Source organism: Narcine bancroftii, chromosome 12, assembly GCF_036971445.1.
Source record: "Narcine bancroftii isolate sNarBan1 chromosome 12, sNarBan1.hap1, whole genome shotgun sequence".
NCBI lineage: Eukaryota > Metazoa > Chordata > Chondrichthyes > Torpediniformes > Narcinidae > Narcine > Narcine bancroftii.
The window spans coordinates 80,750,319-80,775,551 of record NC_091480.1 but is presented as its reverse complement, the minus strand read 5'-3'; the positions used below and the strand labels follow the sequence as shown (position 1 = coordinate 80,775,551).

The 25,233-nt window shown below is 42.2% G+C and overlaps 1 protein-coding gene across 1 annotated transcript in view; it reads right to left on the bottom strand.

The window, feature by feature from the left end:
- aclya (ATP citrate lyase a) overlaps window positions 1–25,233 on the bottom strand; it is a 68,644-nt gene that overhangs the window by 12,143 nt on the left and 31,268 nt on the right. The window contains exons 13-22 of the mRNA XM_069907124.1: window positions 24,981–25,074; window positions 17,029–17,170; window positions 15,925–16,093; window positions 15,057–15,161; window positions 11,442–11,638; window positions 9,862–9,943; window positions 7,893–8,003; window positions 4,292–4,419; window positions 3,933–4,026; window positions 3,029–3,183 (exon numbers count right to left, since the gene is read on the bottom strand). Of these exons, the coding sequence (XP_069763225.1) occupies window positions 3,029–3,183; window positions 3,933–4,026; window positions 4,292–4,419; window positions 7,893–8,003; window positions 9,862–9,943; window positions 11,442–11,638; window positions 15,057–15,161; window positions 15,925–16,093; window positions 17,029–17,170; window positions 24,981–25,074 (1,277 nt within the window). The remainder of the gene's footprint in view (window positions 1–3,028; window positions 3,184–3,932; window positions 4,027–4,291; window positions 4,420–7,892; window positions 8,004–9,861; window positions 9,944–11,441; window positions 11,639–15,056; window positions 15,162–15,924; window positions 16,094–17,028; window positions 17,171–24,980; window positions 25,075–25,233) is intronic.

Genomic DNA, 25,233 nt, shown 5'->3' with positions numbered 1-25,233 from the left:
TCCCAGGGCACTTCTTGCAGTCAAACAAAATGTGTCTAATTTGGTGTCAAATTAAGGATGGTGATCAAAATCTTGGTCAGAGGCAAGTTTAAGTGATGATCTGAGAGGAGAGGTGGAGTGTCAGTAGAGAACCAGAGGTTTAGGGAAAGAGTTCCAAAATAGCTGAATGCACAGATCCCAATGATAGAGCAATTAAGATTATAGACACTCAGAAAAGTCAAAGAGACGGCATGTGGACAGCTTGGAGTTCTGTGGAGAAACAGTGAGAAAGGAAAATACCATGGAGGAATCTGACATGTGTAAATCTTTAAAAAAAAAGGCATTAATAGACCACAGATGAACACTGATCAGAAACGTAGGTAAGGCAAATGAAGAGTACTTTGGTGAGATTATGATACATGCAACAGGGTGGCACAGATGTGACCAAAAGATTGCCAGAGCAAACTTGAATTGGAAAACTGTAACAGGAAAGGAGCTGCATTTTGATATTCAGATTTTTGTCATTAACCTGTCACATCTCTTCAGACAGTATCCACTACACAATTTCCTTTTCCTCTCAATTTAATGACATTGACAAATGTAAATAGGCAACATTGGTTCCCTCCTCCAAACCATTCATGCATATTCTGAACAGCTGTGGTTTAGCACCAATTTCTGCTGCACCCCCCTGATTGCCAACTCGAGGAAGGCCAATTTATCCCAACTCTTTGCCTTCCATTGGATATCCGATCCTCTGCCACGCCGATAATTACCCCCAACTCTGTCCATCGTCATCATTTGCAGAAGCCTTTGTGCCCCCTGGAAATCTAAGCACTTGCTCCCCTTTATCAATGGCATCCACTATATCCTCAAAGAACCAACAATTAGAGCAATGCTATGACAGTGCCAGTGACCTGGGTTCCAATTCACCGCTGTCTATATGGAGTTTGCAAGTTCTCCCTGTGAGTTTTCTCCAGGTGCTCTGGTTTCCTCCCACATTCCAAAGTCGAAAAGGGTTAATTTGGACAGTATGGGCTCATAGTCATGCTGAATCTCAAAATGAAAATTTTAACTCCAGTAAAGTTACACCTGACTCCATGCTGCATCTGATAGATTGAACAATTTCTATCCAGTCCACTTGCCATTTTTTACTAATGATAGTTTTAACCATTTTCCCAAACACAGACATTAAGGTAACTGGCCTAAAACTACCCGCCATTTGTCTACCTCCTTTTCAAAAAAAAACAGTGGCATGACATTTGCTGTCTTCTAATCCACTGGGCCTGCCCAGAGTCCAGAAAATGTTAGTAAATTATCACAAACATATCTGCTATAACTACTGCCTAGCTTCATGATCATGGAGGTTTGGATCTGGAGTTTGGGTCGCCGATATGCTGGAGATGAATCCATGGAACCTCAGTGACTCTGAAGGAACTCTCTTTTGCTTCTCTTTCTTATTGTAAGGGGTGCAGGGGGCCACTAAATGGCAGTTGTTTGTCTGACGCAGCAGGCAGAAGGTAATTTTGTGTAATGTTACATGTTCTGCATAATTACACTACAATCTTGATCTTACCACTTCTTACAGTACAGTGGGATGCTTTCCAACAGGACCATTTAGCGCACTGGCTTCCCCAGTGCAACCTCTTTATTGAGAGTGATTGTATAGAGGTTCTCCCCTCCCATTGCCTCTTTACATGAATCTTTAGCATTTCACCTAAATCTTCCACTGCAAAAACTGACAAAATAGTTGTTCAGAGCCTCAATCATTTCATAGGCAAGGTTAGCATAGCAGTTAACACAGTGACTCGGGTTAGAATCCAACACTCTCTGTAAGGAGTTTGTCCTTTCTCCCTTTGACCTGCATGGATTTTTCCCTGATGCTCTGATTTCCTCCCCCTCCTAACACATGGGGCTCATTGCTAGGTTCATTGGGTGGCATGGGTTTCAATGGCCAAAAACTTATACTGGGTTTTAAATTTTAAGTGATCAATTACCCCTTATTATCTAATCTCATCAAAAACTGCATCATTTCAACATCAGTGTTACAAACAGAGCAGATTTTCACAAGGATCAGTGATCAGCATCAGATTAGCATAAATATTCGAGTATAATGCAAAAGAATTCCCCCTTTGCCCCTCAAAAAATGGGGGGGGGGGGGGGTCGCATTATACACGAGAGTAACTTTAAAAAATTTCTGCAACTCGGGCGAGCAGTAGACGGCAGCGCGACTCGGGCGAGCAGTAGACGGCAGCGCGACTCGGGCGAGCAGTAGACGGCAGCGCGACTCGGGCGAGCAGTAGACGGCAGCGCGACTCGGGCGAGCAGTAGACGGCAGCGCGACTCGGGCGAGCAGTAGACGGCAGCGCGACTCGGGCGAGCAGTAGACGGCAGCGCGACTCGGGCGAGCAGTAGACGGCAGCGCGACTCGGGCGAGCAGTAGACGGCAGCGCGACTCGGGCGAGCAGTAGACGGCAGCGCGACTCGGGCGAGCAGTAGACGGCAGCGCGACTCGGGCGAGCAGTAGACGGCAGCGCGACTCGGGCGAGCAGTAGACGGCAGCGCGACTCGGGCGAGCAGTAGACGGCAGCGCGACTCGGGCGAGCAGTAGACGGCAGCGCGACTCGGGCGAGCAGTTGAGGGGAGGGGGCATCATGAGAGACAGCAGCGCGACTCGGGCAGGTGGGCGAGCAGCCTGAGAGACGGCAGCGCGACTCAGGCGGGTGAGGGGAGGGGGGGGGTCGTATTATACACGGGGGTAAAAAAATTTCCCCTTAAAAATGGGGGGGGTTTCCACATTATACATAGAACGCATTATCCACGAATATTTACAGTACTCTGTGCCAAGTGGCACACCACTATCCTGTGTAGTAATGCATAGTTACTTAATTATTCCAGATGAAAATGATCTTTCTCTCTATGTGACCATCGTTAGACAGTAAGGAATAGATAATAAATGCATTCCTGTCAGCACCCCACTAATAAAAGATATTGGTCACCACCAAAAAACTGCAACTTTGACCTGATGGGTAGTACAAAGTGTACATCTTACCTTCTTTGGAACCAGAGCAAGCCCAGTACACCTCCAAGGCCCATGTCCTCCTTGAAGATTTCAGTGATGGGCATTCCTGCATAGATCAATTCCTGGCCTCTCTCATCACAGATGCTGGTCATGAAGGAAGCTGGTTTTCGAATCAAACCCAATTCCTGTTACACAGAAGTCAAAAAATAGCCCCAATATCACAACAAGGCTAAATGATCTGCATTTACAATTACAGTAAAGTCCCTGTTACCTGGAATTCAAGCAACTGGCAGCCTCAAGCAACCGAAAAATCCACTTATATCTGGCATCTACCAATCCCCATAGAAGTATTTTACTGTATCAATTACAGCAACAATTAAAGTATCTTACTAGAGTGCCACATACTATTTAAGAATTAATGTATTAGCTGGAGTTTCTGATGCCCGTGGCATAGTTACAGTAGAAGGGGCTTTGGGGATGTTTAAACTAACATACCAGTAATTTATGGTAAATTAATTGCTAATGCAAACTTTCCAAAATTCATCATCATGAAGTCCAAAATAAAATACCTGTTCATCTGCAATTAGGGATACTTTGTGACATTTATCAACAGCACAAGAAACTGGCTGTTAGTAAATAATAAATGGGAACATAGTCAGTCAGCATAAAACGGCCACGTTGGCATTCTGAACTAGTCCCATTGGCCTGCATAAAGTGCATATCCCAAACCTTTCCCATCCGTAATAGTCCAGAAACCAAAAGCAAGGTGCAGATTCCATTACTTGCACAGGTTAGTGCAGGGAAGATGCGTTCTACTCTAGCATATAACCCCTGCATCAAAGGAATGCAAGCTACGTGCAGCCATTTCAAATATTATTGAGAAAGAGACCAGAGAGGGATTCTGAACACACCACTAGCTGCAGTGACCACTTACCCTCGCCCAGGAGTAGTCCATTGGCACAGTTGGAGGAGGAACCTCTTGTGCAGGCACTATCACACCCTTAGCAACAAGGTCATCATAGACACTCCTGTCAATTTAAAGAAAGACTCCTCAAACAGCAGCAGGCTTGGACAACTAAACACTATTCCTTCACAATTCTTAATTCTACAATTCTTTCCATTCCATCTCTTTGCTTGAAGAATACCAGTCCTGTCCTTGCCCAGTTACAGTACTGTCCACGCCAAGCCTCACGCTTGTTTCTCTGGTTCACCCAACCACCTCTGGATTATCCACTGATTCAACACTAAACTTGGCAGTCATATCTCTTTATCTCTGCCCTTTCAGTCACTTACTTGATGACTTCTCCAAGTTCATCGAAATTCCTTGGCACAAAGGCCCCAATCTCCCTCAGAGCCTGGTTCTTTGCCACGGCCGTTTCAGATTTTTCATTTGCACAAGCACCAGCATGACCAAACTGAACCTGTGTGAGTGGGGGAGAGAAAAAAATCATGAAAGAATGTCGCTTCGACGTCATAGTCCCCAGCCAATTGATCCCCTGTGGTGCTCTGAGGAGCTGAAGTAAATCACAGCTACCACACCGAAGGTCGTTACGACTGTTTTTATTCCAATTCAGCGGGCCTCTTTAAGGGCAGCATGAGCTCAGTCACCTGGTGCATTGTGACATAATTGCGCGCGCTGGAAGGGATGGTGGAGTCAAGAAGAAACCCCTGACGACACCATCTCCTAATGGCTGCCCCGCCACATGGCAATACAAGCGGGGCCAGTTTGCCATTAGGCTGTGCGCCGCCACACCCCCAACTTTGGAATCAAGGCCTCAATACCCACCTCTGCAACTGGATCCTTGACTTCCTAACAGAGAGCAATGAGTGAAGATGGGTAGCGACGTCTTCTTGATGCCTCACAAGGATGTGCACTCAGCCCTCTATTATACTCCCTTTACACCCACTGCTATACAGTCAAATACCAGTCCAATTCCATCTTCAAACATCACATTCCTAGGCCGAATATCAAATATCAATGAGATGGAATAATGAGGAAGAAGATCCAGGATACAGGCCCAGATGGTATCTAGGTATAGGAGTCTAGTGGTTTGGAGCCAAGATAACAACCTCTCACAACAATTACAAGATGAAGGTGAAACGACACTGATTTCTCACAGGTTATAAACAAATAAAGAATACGCTCGTTTATTTCAGTACACCAAGAAGTCAACTTTTTTTATTCACTTGACACAACACTGCATTCTTCAACTCCCTAAACAATACCCAGCTAAACTCCTCTGACATTCTCACTGACTCACTGCCACACAGGTGATCCTGACACACTCACTCTCCTCCTCCTGCCGAAAGTAAGTGCGCGACCAGGACAGGAACCACCACCCCTTCAGCCTCTGAGCCACACAATGAGGAGACTGATCGGAACTGTCTTGCTATGTAACATTTTGGAGGGTTAACAGTTCGGCCTGACCTTGTATGATTGTGCATTGCCTGTCTTGAACTGTCTGACTGGCAAGGGTGCAACTGGTTCGCTGACTCTGATACAGAACACGCTGAAGTCAAAAGAGTAGATAGCTTCAAGTTCTTGGGAATAAGTATATCCAATGACCAGACTTGGGACAAGCACATCAAGAAAGCACCAACTCCTCTACTCAAGAAGATGAAGGAAATACAGCACATCACTCGTCCCTCAACACCTTCTACAGGTGCTTACCAGCAGCGTGGAGGAGGAGCTGGGTTACAAGCTGCAGAAAGTGGCGAATACAGACAGCTCTGAACATCACTCAAACCTCCCTGCCCTCCGTCTACACCTCCCATGCCTCAAAAAGGCAGCCAGCATTCTGAAGGGCCCATCCAACCATCCCAGATATGCATTCTTCTGCCTCCTTCCTTCAGGGAAATGGTGCAAGTGTCAAAATACACACCAATAGGCTTAAAGATCATTTCTTCCCAGCAGTTATCAGGCTGATAACCACACAATAGTGTTCTCATGCTTCCCTTGGATATTCCAACTGATCTTTCAAATTGCAACTCGATACTCTAATTGTGTTCTTGCCTTTCTAGTTAGTACAACTGTTATGAATATTAGGGTAACTGTATGAATGTTAGACTTGATTGCTTGTGAAATAATCCTTTTCACTATTACCAGATATCTTTGGCTTGGCTTCGCGGACGAAGATTTATGGAGGGGGTAAAAAGTCCACGTCAGCTGCAGGCTCGTTTGTGGCTGACAAGTCCGATGCGGGACAGGCAGACACGGTTGCAGCGGTTGCAGGGGAAAATTGGTGGGTTGGGGTTGGGTGTTGGGTTTTTCCTCCTTTGCCTTTTGTCAGTGAGGTGGGCTCTGCGGTCTTCTTCAAAGGAGGTTGCTGCCCGCCAAACTGTGAGGCGCCAAGATGCACGGTTTGAGGCGTTATCAGCCCACTGGCGGTGGTCAATGTGGCAGGAACCAAGAGATTTCTTTAGGCAGTCCTTGTACCTTTTCGTTAGTGCACCTCTGTCACGGTGGCCAGTGGAGAGCTCGCCATATAACACGATCTTGGGAAGGCGATGGTCCTCCATTCTGGAGACGTGACCATAAATGTAAGAAATTACTTCCATCATTTCACTTTTGAGACCCATACTGAAACAGTGACAGCATTCAATGGATTTATTTGATACACTTCATGACAAGCTTTAGAAAGCATGTTAACCAACTAACTTCATGCCTCATTAAGAGTTTATTACAAGAAACAGAAGTGTGGGACGCCATTCAGCCACTGAAGTCTGTATCACCATTCAATATGATGATGACCGAACTTCCCAGGTTTAAAATTCCAAATGCTCAGCCTCTAAATGAAAACATTTTACCTTATTTCAGGCCCGAGACCTATCCAAATATGCTTCTTTTATTATTCGATCACACCACAAGTAGACCACTTCCACAATCTGCGAGACTCGACTTGTACTATTTTGGGACAGTGTGCAGATATACTGTCGCAGCCTCACATCTTATGCACGTTTTGCGTAATGCCTGTCGCAAGAGAGGTTATACTCAGATGTCCAGACAAGCCAGCCAATCAAGAACAAGGACAACTTCAAGGTCAGGTGCAAGATGCAGCTAAAGGCCAACGCGGGTTTTAATTAGTTCTGACTGCAAGAGAGGCTCAACCTAATAAACTAAGGTGTATAACACTCCTGTTCGGCTCCGAATCATGGGTCCTCTACCGGCACCACCTACGGCTCCTAGAACGCTTCCACCAGCGTTGTCTCCGCTCCATCCTCAACATCCATTGGAGCGCTTTCATCCCTAATGTCGAAGTACTCAAGATGGCAGAGGTCGACAGCATCGAGTCCACGCTGCTGAAGATCCAGCTGCGCTGGATGGGTCACGTCTCCAGAATGGAGGACCATCGCCTTCCCAAGATCGTGTTATATGGCGAGCTCTCCACTGGCCACCATGACAGAGGTGCACCAAAGAAAAGGTACAAGGACTGCCTAAAGAAATCTCTTGGTGCCTGCCACATTGACCACCGCCAGTGGGCTGATATCGCCTCAAACCGTGCATCTTGGCGCCTCACAGTGTGGCGGGCAGCAACCTCCTTTGAAGAAGACCGCAGAGCCCACCTCACTGACAAAAGGCAAAGGAGGAAAAACCCAACACCCAACCCCAACCAACCAATTTTCCCCTGCAACCGCTGCAACCGTGTCTGCCTGTCCCGCATCGGACTTGTCAGCCACAAACGAGCCTGCAGCTGACGTGGACTTTTTACCCCCTCCATAAATCTTCGTCCGCGAAGCTAAGCCAAAGAAAGAAAGAATTGCTCAGCTTAATATTGTTTGCTCTTTGTTCCATCATGGGATTCAGCAACTCCTATAAATACCTTCCTGTCCTCATCCAAGTTTGTTTCACTTCTTTACAGTGGTTTACGAAATATCTGTGATGATCAACACTTACCTCAGAGGCAAACATGGTAGCACATGTCCCAATGCACCAAATAACAACAGGTTTTGTAATTCGTCCTTCTTTAATCCCTGTGCAGATCTTGTACTCTTCAGTTCCACCAATCTATAAAGGGATTTTCATTAGATGATTCTTTCAAACCTCAAGTTACAATTGATATACATTTGTAAAATTCCAGTTCCTTGGTTTTAAAATCTTTTGGAGTTGGCCAAACATCATGATTATTGATGGGGCCAGATCACAGATAGAGTCAGAAACGACAACATGAAATCAGGTTGTTCGGCCAACCATGCTGATCATTAGAGGGCCGTTTACACCACTCCCATTTACTAGCACTTGCTCCAGAGACATCCATGCCTTGGTGATTAAGTGCAGATTTAAATGCTTCTTAAAAGTTGTGATAGTTTCTGCTCCACCATCCCCTTTAGTTGGTGTGTTTTAGGTTATAGATATAGACAGTAGGAGCTGGAGTAGGCCCTTCGGCCCATCGAGCCAGCACCGCCATTTTACAGATCATGGCTGATCACTTCCATCAGTACCCCTTTCCAGCCTTATCCCCATAACCCTTAACTCCTTTGCCCACTAGAGTCTTATCTAACTCTCTTTTGAACATAATCAGCAAATCTGCCTCTACCACCCTCTGTGGCAGAGCATTCCACAGATTCACACTTCTCTGGGTAAAAAAATGTTTTCTCATCTCTGTCCTAAAGGGCCTACCCTGTATTCTTAAACTATGCCCTCTAGTCCTCGTCTCCCCCATCATTGGGAACAAGTAATCCGACTTCACCCTGTCTAGCCCCCTGATAATTTTGTATACCTCAATCATGTCCACCCTCATCCTTCTAAACTCCATCGGATACAAGTCCAGTTTTTCTAGCCTTTCAGCATATGTCAACCCCGCCATCCCTGGAACTAACCTTGTAAATCTACGCTGCACATCCTCTATAGCTAGCATGTCCTTCCTCAAAATTGGAGACCTGAACTGGACACAATACTCCAGGTGGGGTCTCACCAGGGCCCTGTACAACTGCAGAAGGGCGTCTCTGTTCCTATACTCCAATCCCCTCTTTATGAAAGCCAACATGCTATTAGCCTTCTTCACTGCTTTCTGAACCTGCATGCTAGTCTTCAGTGACCGGTGAACAAGTACACCCAGATCCATTTGCTCCTCCCCACTCCCTAGCTTGTCTCCATTTAAATAATACTCCCTCTGGGTGAAGGGACAAACCCTTATTTGTCCCCGCTAAACCTCTGCCTAAACCTTAAACCTATGGCCTCAGGTTTTGGACTCCTTTGCTCTTAGGAAAAGTTTCTTACTATAACGGGCCAACAATCCAGGTGCTGTCAGTATAGGGTTTGTACATTCTCCCCACGTGTAAGTGGGTTTTCTCCTCCTCTCCTAAACGTACGTGGGTTGTAGGTTAATTGGGCAACACGCACTCATGAGCCAGAGGGCCTTATTACTGTGCTGCTTGTGTAAATTTAAAATTTCCCTATCTACACCAAATGAATTGCCAGTACATCGGAAGGAGTTGGAATGTCCAATCGCCAATGATTTGGTTCAGTGACTGCACTTATTTCGAGTCAGATTCTAGGTTGTTTTGAGCTTCAATAATTTTGCTGAACAACCAAGACCCCCTCTTGAGATGGAGCTGCCAAACCTATTATTTAAAATAGTACGCAGCCCTCGCAATATTAATTCTTCAATGAAAATCCCCAAATAATCCTTTGATGTAATTATTAATTTTTTTCCTCTGTGAAAAGTTAAAAACAACTGAGGGTCACAACATAAAAATATTGCTTTGCGTTAAGAAACAAGAAAATCCTCAAAGTCCAATACGAAATATCACCTCTGCTAAGATAATTCTGTCTTAGTGGTTTTTCTAGCAATGAGACTGAGCACAGCTGTCCCCTAGCCAGCCAGTTGAATAGTTTCTAATTGTTTTCTCCAAGAGTTACTTACCTCACCAAGGACAACAATCATTTTAACTCCAGGTGTGTCCTGGTAACGCAAGACATGGTCCATGAACGTGGATCCTGGGTGCCTGATGCGAGAGGCAAACAACAACCATTAATCAACAGATCAAAATTCATTTGAGAAAATCCTGATATACAGTCAGCAGGGGAGTTTATCAAGTGTGCAGCGTCTAGTGAGATTTGGACCAGGGAACTTTTACTTGAGGCATTGGTGAATACCTACTTGAGGCATTAACCTACAACCTCAGTACTTTTTTTGAGGGTGGGAGGAAACCAGAGTATCCAGAGGAAACCCACACAAAGAAGAATATACAAACTCATTACAGGCAACACTGCATTTGAACCCAGATCACTGGTGCTGTAATAACATTGCCCTAACTGCTACGCTAACCATGGAACCCTAATAATTTTCATGAATAATCTGTGAGGTTATGCATTTTGATAGGACAAACTTGGAGCCAGAGTACATGATTAATGGTAGGTTAGTTGAGACCTGGGATCCAAATCCATGGATCTCTGAAGGTCACCACGCAGGTTGATAGGACAATTAAGGAGGCCTATGGTATGCTGGGCTTCATTAATCAAGGGATTGAATTCAGGAGTTGTGAGGCGATGTTGCAGCTTTATAAATTAGAATATGGTGTTTAGTTCTGTTCACCTCATTATAGGAAAAATGTGCAAGCTATGCAGAGGAGAGGAGATTTACCAAGATGTTGCCTGGATTGGAAAATGTCTTATGGGGCAAGGCTAGGAGAGCTAGGGTTTTTCCCTTTGGAGCGAAGAAGGATGAGAGGTGAATTAATAGAGGTCTACAAGATTATGAGAGGCATAAAGGTGGAAAGCCAGCACCTTTTTCATAGGGTGGGAATAGCAAGCACCAAAGGACATCTGTACAAAATGAAGGGAAGAAAGTTTAGGGGAGACACTAGGGGCAAGTTTTTTTTTTAAATATATACAGAGTTGTGGGTGTATATAGGTTGGCACATCATGGGCCAAAGTGAAAACACAAAGCTGGAGAAACTCAGCAGGTTAAACAGTGTCCTTAATAAAAATACATAACCGGCGTTTCGGGCTTGAGTCCTTCATCAAGGCACTTTTACTTTTGATATATTAAAGGACACTGTTGGACCTTCTGAGTTTCTCCAGCTTTGTGTTTTTACTTCAACCACGTTGTCTACAGATTTTCGTGTTTTACATCATGGGCCAATATGTAATATGTAATGTGAAACTGGGTTTCCATTCATTTTTATTCAAAATTGTGGAGCTCAAATGAAGACGATCAAAATTAATCATGGGAAGTCCAAGAGATCACTTGGATTGGGCAGAATATTGAGCAAGGATTCTCCACACTGTCACAGCATGCAGCTCTACAGCACCACCCAGTGACAAAAAAAAGTCTGCATCACACTACTCACTGCTTTTCATTAAATTAACTGAATGATGACCATGCAGCAGCGCAGAAGTTAGCAAGAGCATTAGTGAGCAAATTTGTTGTGGTTCTTATTGAAGGGGCATATATGCAACTTCCACTGTTCTTCAAACAAATGCACTGCCCATTGTCCTTACCGATCCCCGCCGATAGCAACTCCTTCATAGACCCCATCAGTGGTTCTAGAGATGATGTTGTTGAGCTCATTTGACATCCCACCTGAACGAGAGACATATGCCACGCTGCCAGGACGATACAACTTTGAGGCCAGGATATTATCCAGCATTCCCCCAGTGTTGCCAATCTTGTAACAGCCTGGCTTAATGCCACCCACCTGAAAGGCCAACAACACAAACTATGAAACACAAATTAATATGATGTGGGAATGCAATTATTTTCTATTTTCATTTATCCCTGTCACAAAGGAACCGAAACACGATGTGCAACACTTTGCCAGGTGCCAATTCAACTTGCAACGAGAGGAGCATATCTGGAGATACGAGTTTCCCATGTGCAGCAATCAAAAGCATAAACCATACCTGATTTTCTCTTTACCCAGTGAGTACGTTCTTGCCTTAGTATTCCTGCTTCAGCTTAAATCTGATAGCTTGCAAAGTTAAATAGACACATGACTAACCCAAGAGTCTCCTTCTCCAATGACATGCCAAAATAGAGAACTAAATACATTTCAGAAAATATAAATAATGAAAAATAGTGGGGAGTGATTGAAGTTACTGAACAAGAATGTGAAACAGGCCAAATGTTTTCAGTACAAATAATTCTGATGGACTCCAAAGCAACTTTAATCAGATCCAAAACATCAAGCTAGCTCCCTGCATTGGACTAATGCCCAAAAATTGTGGAAATAAGAGAACAAATAAAAATCATCTGGGTTACAAGGGTTATAAGCCCTAACCAAAAAAACTACATTTTTTCCTGTCACCAACTCAATGATGTGGGGATTTGTCATCTTGACTCACCTGCTATTCCCAACTCTTCTTCCTTGCAACTTTATCCTTACTGATCATTTACAGAATATATAGTAGCGACAGAATTGTTCTTGTTTCTGTCACTGATCAACTATTTTGTTCTTTACTCCTTCCCATTTTCCTTTTGATTATAAATAGTTAGATCTTTAACCTTTTCTAGTAACAATGAAAAATTGACAACCTGAGACAGTATCCCACATTTCTCCACAGATGCTGCCTGATCTACTCGCAAGCATTTCCAGCAATTTTTGGCTTAATTTCAGTCTTTCAGAAACCACATGTTGCTTTCAATTAATTCCTTGCTGTTTGAGGGACAGTTGCCCCACTGAAGATCATTATTTGAATCTGGAGACGTGTAGCTCTGCAAATCAACAGCTCAAAGGATGGCCACACATGGTAATGAGGGGCTGAGGCAGAGATCAGATGGGTCCTAAATCAGACCTTCCCTTTTATCTACAATACTCTCCTCTGACAAAAATGTTTTTTTCTGAGTTGGGGGAAAGAGTTGGAAATAGCAGAATTGTAGCATTTTAAAAAACAGGTATTTCCTCCCCCCCCCCCACCTCCACGAGTATCTAATCCAAAAAAAAATTATCCACAAGGAGCAAAAATGACGCGAGTTTCAGTTACTGACTGATAGTTTGCAATTGGAGAGTCACTTCTCTGATGCATTGCAAGTCTCTGGCATAGAACAAAGCCAACACAAGGGTCAATGAAGTCATTATTATCCAGCTGAGACAACACAGTTTTATCTAACAACTGGAACCAGCATATTCAATGTAAAATAAGCTGGACAAAAGGAGATAAATAAAATTCTTTCTTTACATACAATGAGAAAGCCCAGAAACCCTTTGGCATTAAAGCAGAAGCTTCCCGAGGGCTCCCTACTCTCAAATATTTTCTCCACAGGGTACAATAACAAAGCATTTCTGTATTATACATTGTTACTCAATGCAAATAGTTCCATTCTCATATAGCCACCAAAGAACAGTACCAGTACAAAACAAAAGGAAACTGGCAAAACATTGGTAGACAATATGGACAGAGGAGTGGGACAAGGTAGCTCTTCCACGAGCACCATGGGTCAAATGCCTATCTCTTGTAAAAGTACCATTATTGTCACATAATACTACATTTAGACTGGAACATTCATGAAATTCTTTGAAGGTAGAGTTGCCCTTTTGTCCAGCACCCACAGAAATGAGACCCCAGCGAGGAACAAACTCACGACCCCTGGTTTACAAGACCAGTGCTCTAACCACTTAGCTATCAGAGTCTAGTGCCATCGTACAGAATACCCAACAAAAGATCGCACTAAGCACTATTTTAAGCAAAGCAAGGTTAGGCATCAGAACATATTTTAAAAAGAGCACGCTCAGATAAATAAGCAACATGATTAGGCCACTCAGCCTTCTCTACTATCCAATGGCTAATCTAACTGTAAACTTCAGCTCCACATTCCCACTTACTCCAGGTGACCTTTCACCTCTTGCTAATCAAGAATTGAATTTGCCATTAAAATTATTCAAAATCTCCCTGGCATGGAGGTGATTAAGTGGGGATGTGATTGAAATATATGAAATTGAAGGGTACAGAGAAAAGAATTATTTTCCGCAGATTAAAGGGGATCAAGATTTCGGAGGGGTTTATGAGAGGGATATCTTTCACCAGTGAGTGGAGAATCGGTGGAACACTTTGCATAAGGGCGTTGAAGTGGTGTTGATGAGAGCATTTAAGTCTAATGGATGTCGCGGGCTGAAAAGAATGTTTCTATGCTGTAGATCTCTATTAATCAATTTCTTCAGATGTTTTAAAGACTTGGCTATGGCAAAATTGTTTCACATTTTAAAATCGGAAACCCTCAAAATTTAAACAGCACTGCTGGTTTTAAATTCTCCCACAAAAAGAAACATCCTTTCCATATCCTCCAGATATTATCTGCTTCAACCAAGTTCCCTTTCATGATAAACAAGCAGAGTCTTTCCAATTTTCCCTCACGAGAAAACTTGCCTATTCAAGGTATTCCTCTGATTAACCTTTTCTGAACTACAGGAATGCGCCGCTTAAAATCCACAATACATTCGGTGAAATTGGGCATTATGCATTCTGGACATTGTCTGAACACCATATAATATACTTAGCAAAGCTATATAGGATACTGTAGTGTACATGTAAACTTTTTATTTGTAAGTAGGGATCAGTGTGAGGACCGACACGGGGCTATGGGGAGAGAGCAGGGTAGTGGGATCAGAGTGAGGCCTGACACGGGGCTGTGGGGACAGAGCGGGGCAGTGGGAACAGTGTGGGCATACAATTTCCTATAGCTAGCGATTGCTTTTTTCTAAATTGCTCACAGTAACTGAATAATTATGGAGTCATGGACATATATGCAGTTGGACGTTTCCCAAACATGTTAAGCAGCGCATATTTGAATTTTAAATAATGTTCTTCTTGAAATAAGACAGCATTCCAGATGTAGTCTCACCAATGCCATGAATGAAACAATCTCAATAGCTTTTGTATTCCATTGCCCCAGAAATAAATAACATTGTTAGCTTTCCTCAATATTTGCTATATCCATAATAGCCTTTTAGAAATCATGAATTAAGTTACAAAAACTCTATCTCAGCTTTGCAATCTCTATTTAAATAATATTCCTCTTTTTGCCATTTTTAATTTTTAAAAGAATTCCTAATCCCAATAATCTTCATTATAAGCTCCGCAAAGACCCTGGCACCCCAAAACTAATTAATCATTTGTTACCGTAGCTGGCCCAATGATGGTGACACCTTTCTCATCTGCCATCTTGATTAATCGCCTTGTCAGTGCTTCAGGGATGCCCTCAGCGATGATGGCAATTGTCCGAATCTGCAGCACACAGAACAGCAGATAGGTGTTGACAAACCACCGTTGCAATCACAACTTCAAACTTTTTGTTTGGGAGCAGTGGATTTGCAAATTGCAGCTGTTTTCCCATTTGTAATGGCCTCAGTGTTACACAGAGGATTCACAAACCAATCTGGATTCTCCCAGCCACGGGTGGCAGTTGAAGGAGTGGTGTGGAATAGTGCATTCTAACACATTCTGAATGCCTTCAGTTATAATGTCCTGCTGCCACTCATTACCCAATTCATAGGAATCTGCAAAACTGTAACTATCGTTAAGAAACTGGAAAAAGGACAGATCCTATGGAAAGAAGAAAATAGACCAAACCCGTTTTGCTTTTTATTAGATTATAGATAATTGGCAAATGATTTCTCAAAAATAAAAAGGCTGAACTGAAGTCAATCGGATGATAGTGTAGTACTTGGGATCCCACTTTTCTTGGGATCCTCAAGAAAATAAAAAGTCAGAATTCAATTTGTTTATTGTAGACTTTATGTGCAATGCAAACCCTTTGCCAATCCAACTTTATGTTATTATTGAGTGAGGGAGAAAGATGAAGAAAAGCTTGCATTTCTTTGAGAAGACAGCTGGAAGGTTTCAGCAGAGACACGAGGGAAGGATGGCCTTGCTCTGGGTAGTCCAATTTAAATCTTTCCTCGATTCAAACTAGAATGCTAACCCTATACAGCAGCCTTGGTGTTCAGTTTACTTACAGCACTTGAAAGCGAGTGAAGACAAAACAGACCTGGGGGAAACTCATGGTTTCCACGGTGCTGTCGTATGCTGAGCGTAAGGAAGCAAAGTTGATGAGTACATCCACCTCTGGATGCTTCTTCAGGGCATCAGCCATGTTCTTGAAGACAGGAATGAGGATTTCTTTGTGTCCCCAATAGAACTTCTGCTTGTGATCACCCCTTTGGAGAAAGATGAGACAGGAAGCAGTTGAACACGAGGCAGACGCACTCCAAAATTTTTTTTAAAGATAGAGGCAAAAGAAAGTTTTGCTTTTAAACATCACCTAAAACAACAGCCCAATCTTACTACAGGTTGGGATCCTTCTGTGCAAGTGGCCAAAGCATGTATAAAGTGCACATGGTAAGCTGATAGATATCAGTTCTCTCCTAGAATGTGGGAACATTGGCCACTGTCAGATGCTGAATGGGAAAGAATCACCAGACAACTATATCTCATGAGTACATCACCAAAGTCTCTTGCAAATTTCTAGCATGGAGAGTAGTCTGACTGGTTGCATTACTGTCTGGTATGTAGTTACCAATGCACAGGTCAGGAAAAGGCTACAAACGGTTGTGAACTCGGCCACTGCCATCATGGGCATTAGTCTTCACTCCAATAAGGACTTCTTTAAGAAGCAGTGTCTCAAGAAAGCAGCCACTCTCATCAAGATCTCTCACCACCCAGGCCAAGCCTTTTTCTCACTCTTACATTCAGGAAGGATTTACAGGAGCTTGATGACACACACCCAACATTAGAAAAACAGCTTCATCCCCTCCACCATCAGATTTCTGGATGGACAATGAGCCTATAGACACTTTCTTTTGCACCATTTGTTTTTAAAATTTTGTATTTATGAAACTGTAATTTATAGCAATTTTGCACTTGCAATGCAAAATAACAAATTTTGTGACACGTGTTCATGACAATAAACATGATTCTGATTTTAACTGGGTATTTGGCAGAGGAGGCACTGAAGGTGGAGTCGCTGCACTCAAATGAGAACCAGTGACTCCTAGACACCAAGACATTCAATGTCACATCAGCTAAGTCAATGTGTTGAATGCACCAAATCTGATGGCTATAGTCAAGGTGGGTGATGAAAAAGCACACTTACGTGAATGGGTAAACCATGGCTGAAACAGACGGTTCATCCCGTGAACAGACATAGTCAAAGTCCAACATTCCTTGCACTGCTCTGGTTTGCATTCCCCAAATAATGGACTTCGTGTGGCGACTGAACAGAGTCGTGGCTTTACCTGTAAGCCAATAGCATGGCAAGTGACTCACAGATACTGAATCAAGTTTAATCACAAGGAAATAGAACAAAAAGTAGAATGCAAATTTGAACCAAAAAAAAGCAGAAAAGCAGAGGATGGGAGAGCACACCAGAGAAACTATCGAAACTTCACCAAAATGAAATCCAATGAGAGAGTTGAAGTACAAGGGCAAAAACTGACCATTTCAACCTAAAATAACTTTCTGTCCCAAAATCCTCCACAACTGATTTGCCTTTACACATAGTCTACTTCCACCCATCACAAAAAAAATTAACCCTATCAAATATTCAGGGACTATTCAAAAAAACTCATGATTCACTAACAAGGGCAATGTTCTTTGGAATTATGAAATGTGTGATCGGCATTTCCTGTTTTAAACTAGATGGCTGGTCGCTTTATTCAACAGATATATTCAATAGAACAATCTTCCTGGACTGCCACTGAGGGACACTTGTGAAAATGTGGTCATAGTAAGCTTTTCAAATACTTCACTAATGAAATTTCTAATCAGGTAGGGCTTATGGTGGGTTGGTTGGGATTGACAGAGTGGTAAGAAAAAAGGCGAGGTGAAATAAGAGAAAGGAGACAAACAATTTTCAACAATATGTTACAGGAGCCAGACATCACTAGTTAACCACTGATCAAGATGTCCACATCTTTTGTGCTGTGAACCACTTAGATTTATGGTCCTTGTATAATTTTAATATACCTAATTTATTTGTGTGCATTGATAGAACTTAACAATCAAATTTGGGATTTAATGAAAGAGCAGACCTGCAGCCAGTCCCTTGTTCAAACACAAAACAGGGAGAAGTAGTCCAGTATCCCTGCGTATTCAGCATTGGATTGCTGGGGCTCACACGATGAAAGTGACCCACAGTCCACTATAACATACCACCACTTCCTGCTTCTTAAACTATTATGGAAAAGCCATGTGAAATTTACCATCTTGGCATGCCAGAAAAAACGGACTCATCATGTGTCTTCAGGAATAGTACTCAGAACCCCAAGATAAAATGGATTTTCTGTCATTTTAGAAACAATATGTAAAGGAGAGGGAGAAGAAATTATTTTGATACAGGTTGTTGATTATTTTGTAAATTCCATGATATCCCAGTTATCAAACAACTCATTGTTTTTTTTTTTAAAATGACAATTTTACATTGACAAGTTTCTGGAAGAAATGCTGGCTCTGGTATTGTACAAGGATTCATCAGCTACAATCATTCCTGGTGGCAGTTTCAAACACTAGGGAAATTCCCAATGAACTGCCATGGGCCAGCATGTCAAGCTGTACACAATCTGTCTGACAATGGCAAACAAAGGATTCTGGCCAATGACTTGAATGCCTCATCTTGAGAGCAAGTGCAGCAGAGATAGAGAAACTGAGAGAAAGGGATGGTGTCCTTGCATCTCACAACTTCACCCTTTTCCCTACCTGCCTCCATCTGCCCATCATCCCATTCTTCACCTGGTTCCACCCATCAACTGCCAGTCTGGCTGCAATCCTCCGTCTCATTCTTTATACAGGCTATCTCCCCTGTACATCCTTGGTCCTGATACAGGGTCTCAACCTGAAATGTTAATTCTCCTTTTGCCTCCAGAGATGCTGCCTGATCTGATGTGCTTTTCCAGCAGTTTTGTTTTGACAACTAAATTGCCCAGAATAATGACACCAGTTCTGGTGTTAATGCTTACTTTGGATACAAATTCTTGCTTGTTGCAGACATTTCACTAAGATCACTACAATTGTTGGCTTACAGGAGTTGACAATGATGCAAATGGTCCCAGTCTGGTTTTACCATGATTGGTCTGATCTTTACAAAAGATATAAAACACTCCTTGGCACTTGGATATGGGGGAAGATATTGATCAGAGCCAACCAGCCAGCAGGTTCAAAAAGGATATGTGAATAGACTTCGTCAGGACAGGAATGTAAGCAAATACTTCTGTTTAAATTTATTTTTCTCTTTGTGCAGTAGTTGTGTTCTGTGATATTGGGGAAATCAAAGCCTTGTTCCTGTTGAAATGGAGTGTTAATACTAGAGGCACAAGATAGTTTACCCAGCAATGAATCAACAGCACTCTCCAAACTGCCACAATGACTGAGTTTATCAAGATAACCATCTAATAAGGCTTGGATCCAATATGCTAAACTGGAGATCACTCTCCGGGAATGAACAAAGGGAAGTCAAAAAGGTGTCTGAGCAAGTTGACAAAGACTGTTGGTCAGAAGAGTAAATGGACAGTGAACAACTGCTTGAAAAGGCTGGGAAGTAGTGAAAGTTGGCAAGAACAGCAATGAAATAGCAAAAATGGGATATATTTATCCATAAAGGAGATGTAGTAAAAATGCATGGAAATTAGAATAAAGACACCTGTTTTCCAGACTGTTCATGGGCATACTTCCAAAATATTAATGTCCTTTCCTTTGACAGGTGCTAACTGACCTCATGCATTTCTAAATTTCCATTTTTTTGGCTCTCTCTTTCCTGACTGCCCTTCACTAATTTCCCTGAAGCAGAGAGACACAGGATGAGGAAATTAGGAATAGTAGAGGGAGAGGATTCTGCAATATTGCTTAAATACTCGGGTGCAAACAGATTTGTGAACATCTCTATAAAGATTTCAAGCCTGTGCACCTCAGGAAAGCAAAGAGAAAAAGGGAAATCAAAACAGTAAAGTCTTTTTATCATCTGACAACTCTACAATCATGCATATTCCAACCTGGTCACACTGTCTGCTCCTTATCCCCATAGACGATCTGAAGGGGAAGAACAGCTATCAATTTAAATTAGATCTCGCAAAATGGAGACAAATTAGTTTTAAAATGGAATGTTGAAACAGAGCAGTTTCAGTGGCACATATTGGAAGAGAGAGCCAAGCAGGGCAGTGCCTGTTCACAGTGCTGAGAAAGCTTGTTACATTCAGAAGATCAGGCTTTTTCAGCACAGCTGTTTGAAAGCTTGCAGCTGTGGAAGTAGGGGGAGATTAATGTGGAAATGTGGCTGTAAAAGGCAATCAAGAATTAGCCTATTATGGACGCAGAAAAGCCAAACTTGAACAGAAGCTGTTTTGACTCTGCTTTGGATCCCAGCTAACTCCTGGTGAATGAGACACCAGCAAAGCTCGGACTCAAAAGTATGAGCAACACCATTCCACTGCTAACAGTAAGCTGCAAGAGGGTCAATGCTTCATTATAGTGTAAGTCCAGAAACAAAGGATCTTCTGGATTATTTTAAAAGTGAATTGAAACTGTTTGAGCCTTTTGATTCCCAGCTCCGTGAGGTAAAATCTTCATGAAATTCCATGCCATTTACCTACAGGTATTTTTTTTATTTAAATACACAATCAAATGAAGCAAAACCACCAGAGCTCTCTGCTGGAAAGCAAGAAGGTAAATAGAAACCAACCACAGAGTTATCAAACCATAACCTTCATACCTCTTTTCTTTTCTTGCTTTGCCTTTTCTTCTGTCAAAGAGAGATTACCAACAAAAGAAACGCATCACATACAGTGGGAGTTATAATTTAATCACTACTCGATACACCTTTACTAATAAGACAACTTCTGACAAATGCCATTACTGATAACTATTTTCCCCAGGTCACTGCAGCTGATGGCAAAATTAAGGGGCATGAAACAAATAATATAAACAAATGGTAATCCAGCTAATCATGATCACCGAGGCTTTTAAAAAGAATTTTAATCATTTAGAATTTCAACTATTTAGTTTTGGAGATCTTTACTTCAAGGCTGAAATGGAACATGGCCCACCACTGGATAGATTATGAGTTTCTCTGCGGAAACCATCTGTAACCTTAATTTTAAAGCTGTGAAATTTAGAGTGCTGTTAAAATAATTTTTTTTTTTTTTTTTTTAAAGTTGTGGCGGCTCGCCCCAGCACAGTTTGAACCAGCTCGGAAAGTTAAGGGTGAACCGCTGACATCAGCGACTGGAAGGGCTCTGACTGCGGGGTCGGCCAGAAGGTGACGTCATTTCTGCCCCAAGGGGGTTCCTGGGAGGAATGTTTAAAATGCACACGTGTGAACAAGTACACAGTTTTCCAACTGACACCACTCGAGTCAGACTGCTTTTTTTTTCTTGCTGTGACACAGCGTGGCTACAAAGTAGTGATAAACCAGAATTCAAGCCACCAATTATTCCACGACCCAGAAAATTTGTTGACATGAGAGGAAACTTAAAAGGTTTGATCCAAAGCAGATCCATTTCAATCAAGCAAGGGTTTCTGAAGTAAACAGTAAATTAAATAGGAATATAAATCTTAGCCACGATTTGACTGAATAGTGAATGGATTTGAAGGCTGAATAGCATCACCCAGTTTGGAAGTTTTTCAAATGGTTAAACATAATTTTTTTTAAAAAGTGGCTTTCTCATTCTTCATTTATCTTAAAAGAACAAACTAAAACTCATTCATGATTGCATTTAAATTGGGTTAAATTTGGGTCAAATGGACGGGAATGCCATTTCCTGGATTTAAATGTGCAGAAGAGATGCTCGTGGTTTTATTAATAACCAGAGACATTGCACAGGAGGAAACAAAGTAAAATACACAAATATTTCACATTTAAATCAAATGCAAGTTGCTGATTCCAAGCTGCTGATATGAATTTGTCAGGCCTTAACCATCACTGGCAAAAAGAGGCCTTGAATCTGAAAATCAAAACTCTGCAGATGCTGGAAATCTGAAATAACAGTCCTGGAAATAGTCTGCAAGTCAGGTCTGATGTCAAGAATCTTAACCTCAGCCTCAGATCTTCCCTCAAAAGCCTTATTGTGAACCCAACTTCATACAGCCCACTTCTATCTCCTCTCCAAGATCTACAAGCAGATTTTCTACAGTTTCAGATGTGTTCACGCAACAGAGTTTCTTTCTTCCCACCTGATACTGTTCTTCACCCTCATCCCATAAACTTGTCCAGTCTCCTTCCACTTGTATCTCTGACTTCCTGCACCATTTCAGCAACTTCCAGTTTCCTTGTCCTGACGAACTCATCTTCACCATGTATGTGTTCTTTCATTGCACCTTCATCCCATATTGGCTAGTCAATGTGCCCTTCACTTCTTCCTTGTGCTGAGTGCCAACTAGCCCTTACAATCGGATTCAAGCTCATTCCCACAACTCATTTTTATGGTACATTAACAGTTATATTGGTTCTGTTTCAGACATTCATGAACAACTCAAAAATGTCCCTGGTTTTGCTGCACTTAGACATGGTCCACATCTGACTTTTGCCTTCCTTTCCTTGACTTCTTCACTTAGGTGGGAGGCTGGAAGTCAAGATTCATTACAAGCTCACAAATTCCCTCGGCAAGCTTGACAACATCTCCTCCCCCACCTTGCTTCCTCACAGACTCTAATCCGTTCTCCAAGTTTCACCACGTTCAATGCATCTCTTCTTTTTCCCACCATCTCCGAGATGTCTTCTTGACTGCAACTTCCCTCTTACCAAAGTTGACTGGGCTTTCTTCCCACTTCTGCTTGTGCCTACACTCCTCCCTGCCACAGCAACTTTGGGTCCATTATTGGCACCTGCCTCGTCATGGAGTACATCATTATCTATTTTGTGGATTCCACCAAATACATCTTCCCCTCTCCTCACATTATGTAAGGACCCTCTTGTGATTTCCTAGTTCTCTCTTCCATCACCATTAACCACTCCCCTTCTAATACATTCGCCAACAACCTCATGAAATACAATACCTGCCTTTTCACCTCGTCCTCAAAACTCAAACTGTCCTTAGTGGAGAAGTAGGAATTTCCTTGCACTGCTTCCAATCTAGTATATTGCAGTGCTCACAACGTAGCCTCCTCTATATTCGATAAATCCAACCCAAGAGTAATTACTTTGAAGCAGACTTCATTAAGTTTACAAGGGTGACCCTACCAGAATGGGCATCTGGCTAGTTTTGATACAAGGTCATACATCTATCATATTAAATCATTTTTTTTTCTCTACTGTTATTGGATAATGGAGGGTCCGCAGCACCTGGTATTCCTAAGTAGTCTGATCTCAGAAGCTAAGCAGACTCAGGACTGGTCAGTTCTTGGAGGGGAAACTGCCTGGGAACACCAGGTGCTGTGGGTTTCTGTGAGGGGGCACTGGACAAAGTGGCGACCCTGTCTGCCTTACGGTAAACAAAAGTTAACAAATTTCATACATGTTACATTCTAAACATGACAATAATGGAACCTTTACCTTTAATCTGTCAGGTATTTCTATAATTCTTTTTTTTAGATTTCTCACAAATGCTCAGCATCTCAGATCAATCGTGTTTTTCAGTCTCTCAAAAATATTGTCACCTGTAAAACCCTGGTCTCCAGTGTTTCACATTCTATCTTCCCTCCACCTTATCCATCTTTGCAACCCAAAACACGTTTTCTCACTTTTTCTAGTTCTGACCAATAGTCATTGATACAAAACCTCAATCCCACTTGTCTCTCTATAGACTGTTAACCGACCTGATAAGTATTTCCAGCAATTTTTTTAGATTTAAACCTACTGCATAATCACACATCAAAACTCTGGTCTTCAATGTTATCGTTCTGAGTGAATGGATGTTAATTAGACACAAATGCTTTTGAGTGCTCTCTGACAAGTGAAAATTGATTGGCAGTTTACCCCATCTTTTGCAAATATGGCTACATTAAATGGTGAACTAGAATCTTTTTTTTTGCTGGCTAGAAATTCCTTAAAATCGACTCCACTTCAAGAAGATTTGAGCAACTGAAATGTATTTGCATCATACTGAAGCAGGAAACGCAAAGTTTAAAAAGAATGACTTTAAGAGTACATTTCAATTTACATTTGTATTACCATGGATAACAACATTTTAATTCCACAATCTATGAAACATATAGCTCAGTTTGTGGATCATTTCCCTCTAGAAAGAACCAGGCTCCAAACTACTACCTTTTAACAGCACCCCCCGCCACCGCCCCCCCCCCCCCCCCCCCACCGGGTCAGTATTCTTAACAAATCTAACAGATTTAAGAATCTCACACATGATCATCTTGCTGTGTGACCTTGAAATTTCTGGGCATCTGGGAATTAAGCACATCCCAGTTGCTGGATTTTGGAAAGAAAGGACTTGACTCAGTGTCTGAGAAAAGAGGATATTTCAGCAATGGTGAAAACTGGAAGATATTAATGATGTACAGCACTAAAAAAAGGACAAAGAAAAAAGTCTTTGGAGTATATAAACATATGGTACTAATAGTAGCATCAGACTGTAAGAGAATCAACAAGAAAAAAAGTTATACTCATCATCTATCATTTTGCCAGCATCAAGGCAAATATAATGAATGATTTAAACATTAAAAGCAATGTTATGGCTAAAAGATCTTGTTGAAGGATAGGGTACACACAGTTCTGCAATTTTACAGATACCTCAGCACTTTTACAAAGAAATTGAAAAGTAAAGCCACGAAGAAGTGGATCAGGGAATTAAAGGGAAAATTGACAGTGAAATTGGGATTACTGTACATCTGTGATGGTGCCCAATATGAAAAGATCAGAGTGACAGGCACAAAGTAGTGCACTAGAAAACAACCACACATATATTGTCTTTAACAAAAGGTTTCCGCATGCACAACACAGCTTTTAAATGCTGCTTTTAGACAGTTAACCTATTTGTTTCTTGAAATTAGCTGCCACAACATGTTAAATGCAATGATTTGGAGCCTGGCATTTCCCCCAGAAAAGAAACATCTTCCATTATGGAGACTACAGACAAGTCAAGGCTTTGAAAACGTCTAATGAATTACCCCATGGCACCTCACACTTCATACTCAGGGGTGTTCTGTTTGCATCCTCAGATTTCGATTCAGAGAAGGAAGCAGTTCTGCTCGTGGCTGGAGTCTGGAAAGAAACAAAAAACAGGAGGTTAATTCATGGAATAGCTTTACGGGGGGGGTTGCTAGAACAATCACACCCTACAACAAAAGGGAATGGAGCAGGCACAACACAACCCGTTGCATCACAGATTCTGGACTCTGTGCCACTAAGCACTTTCAAGCA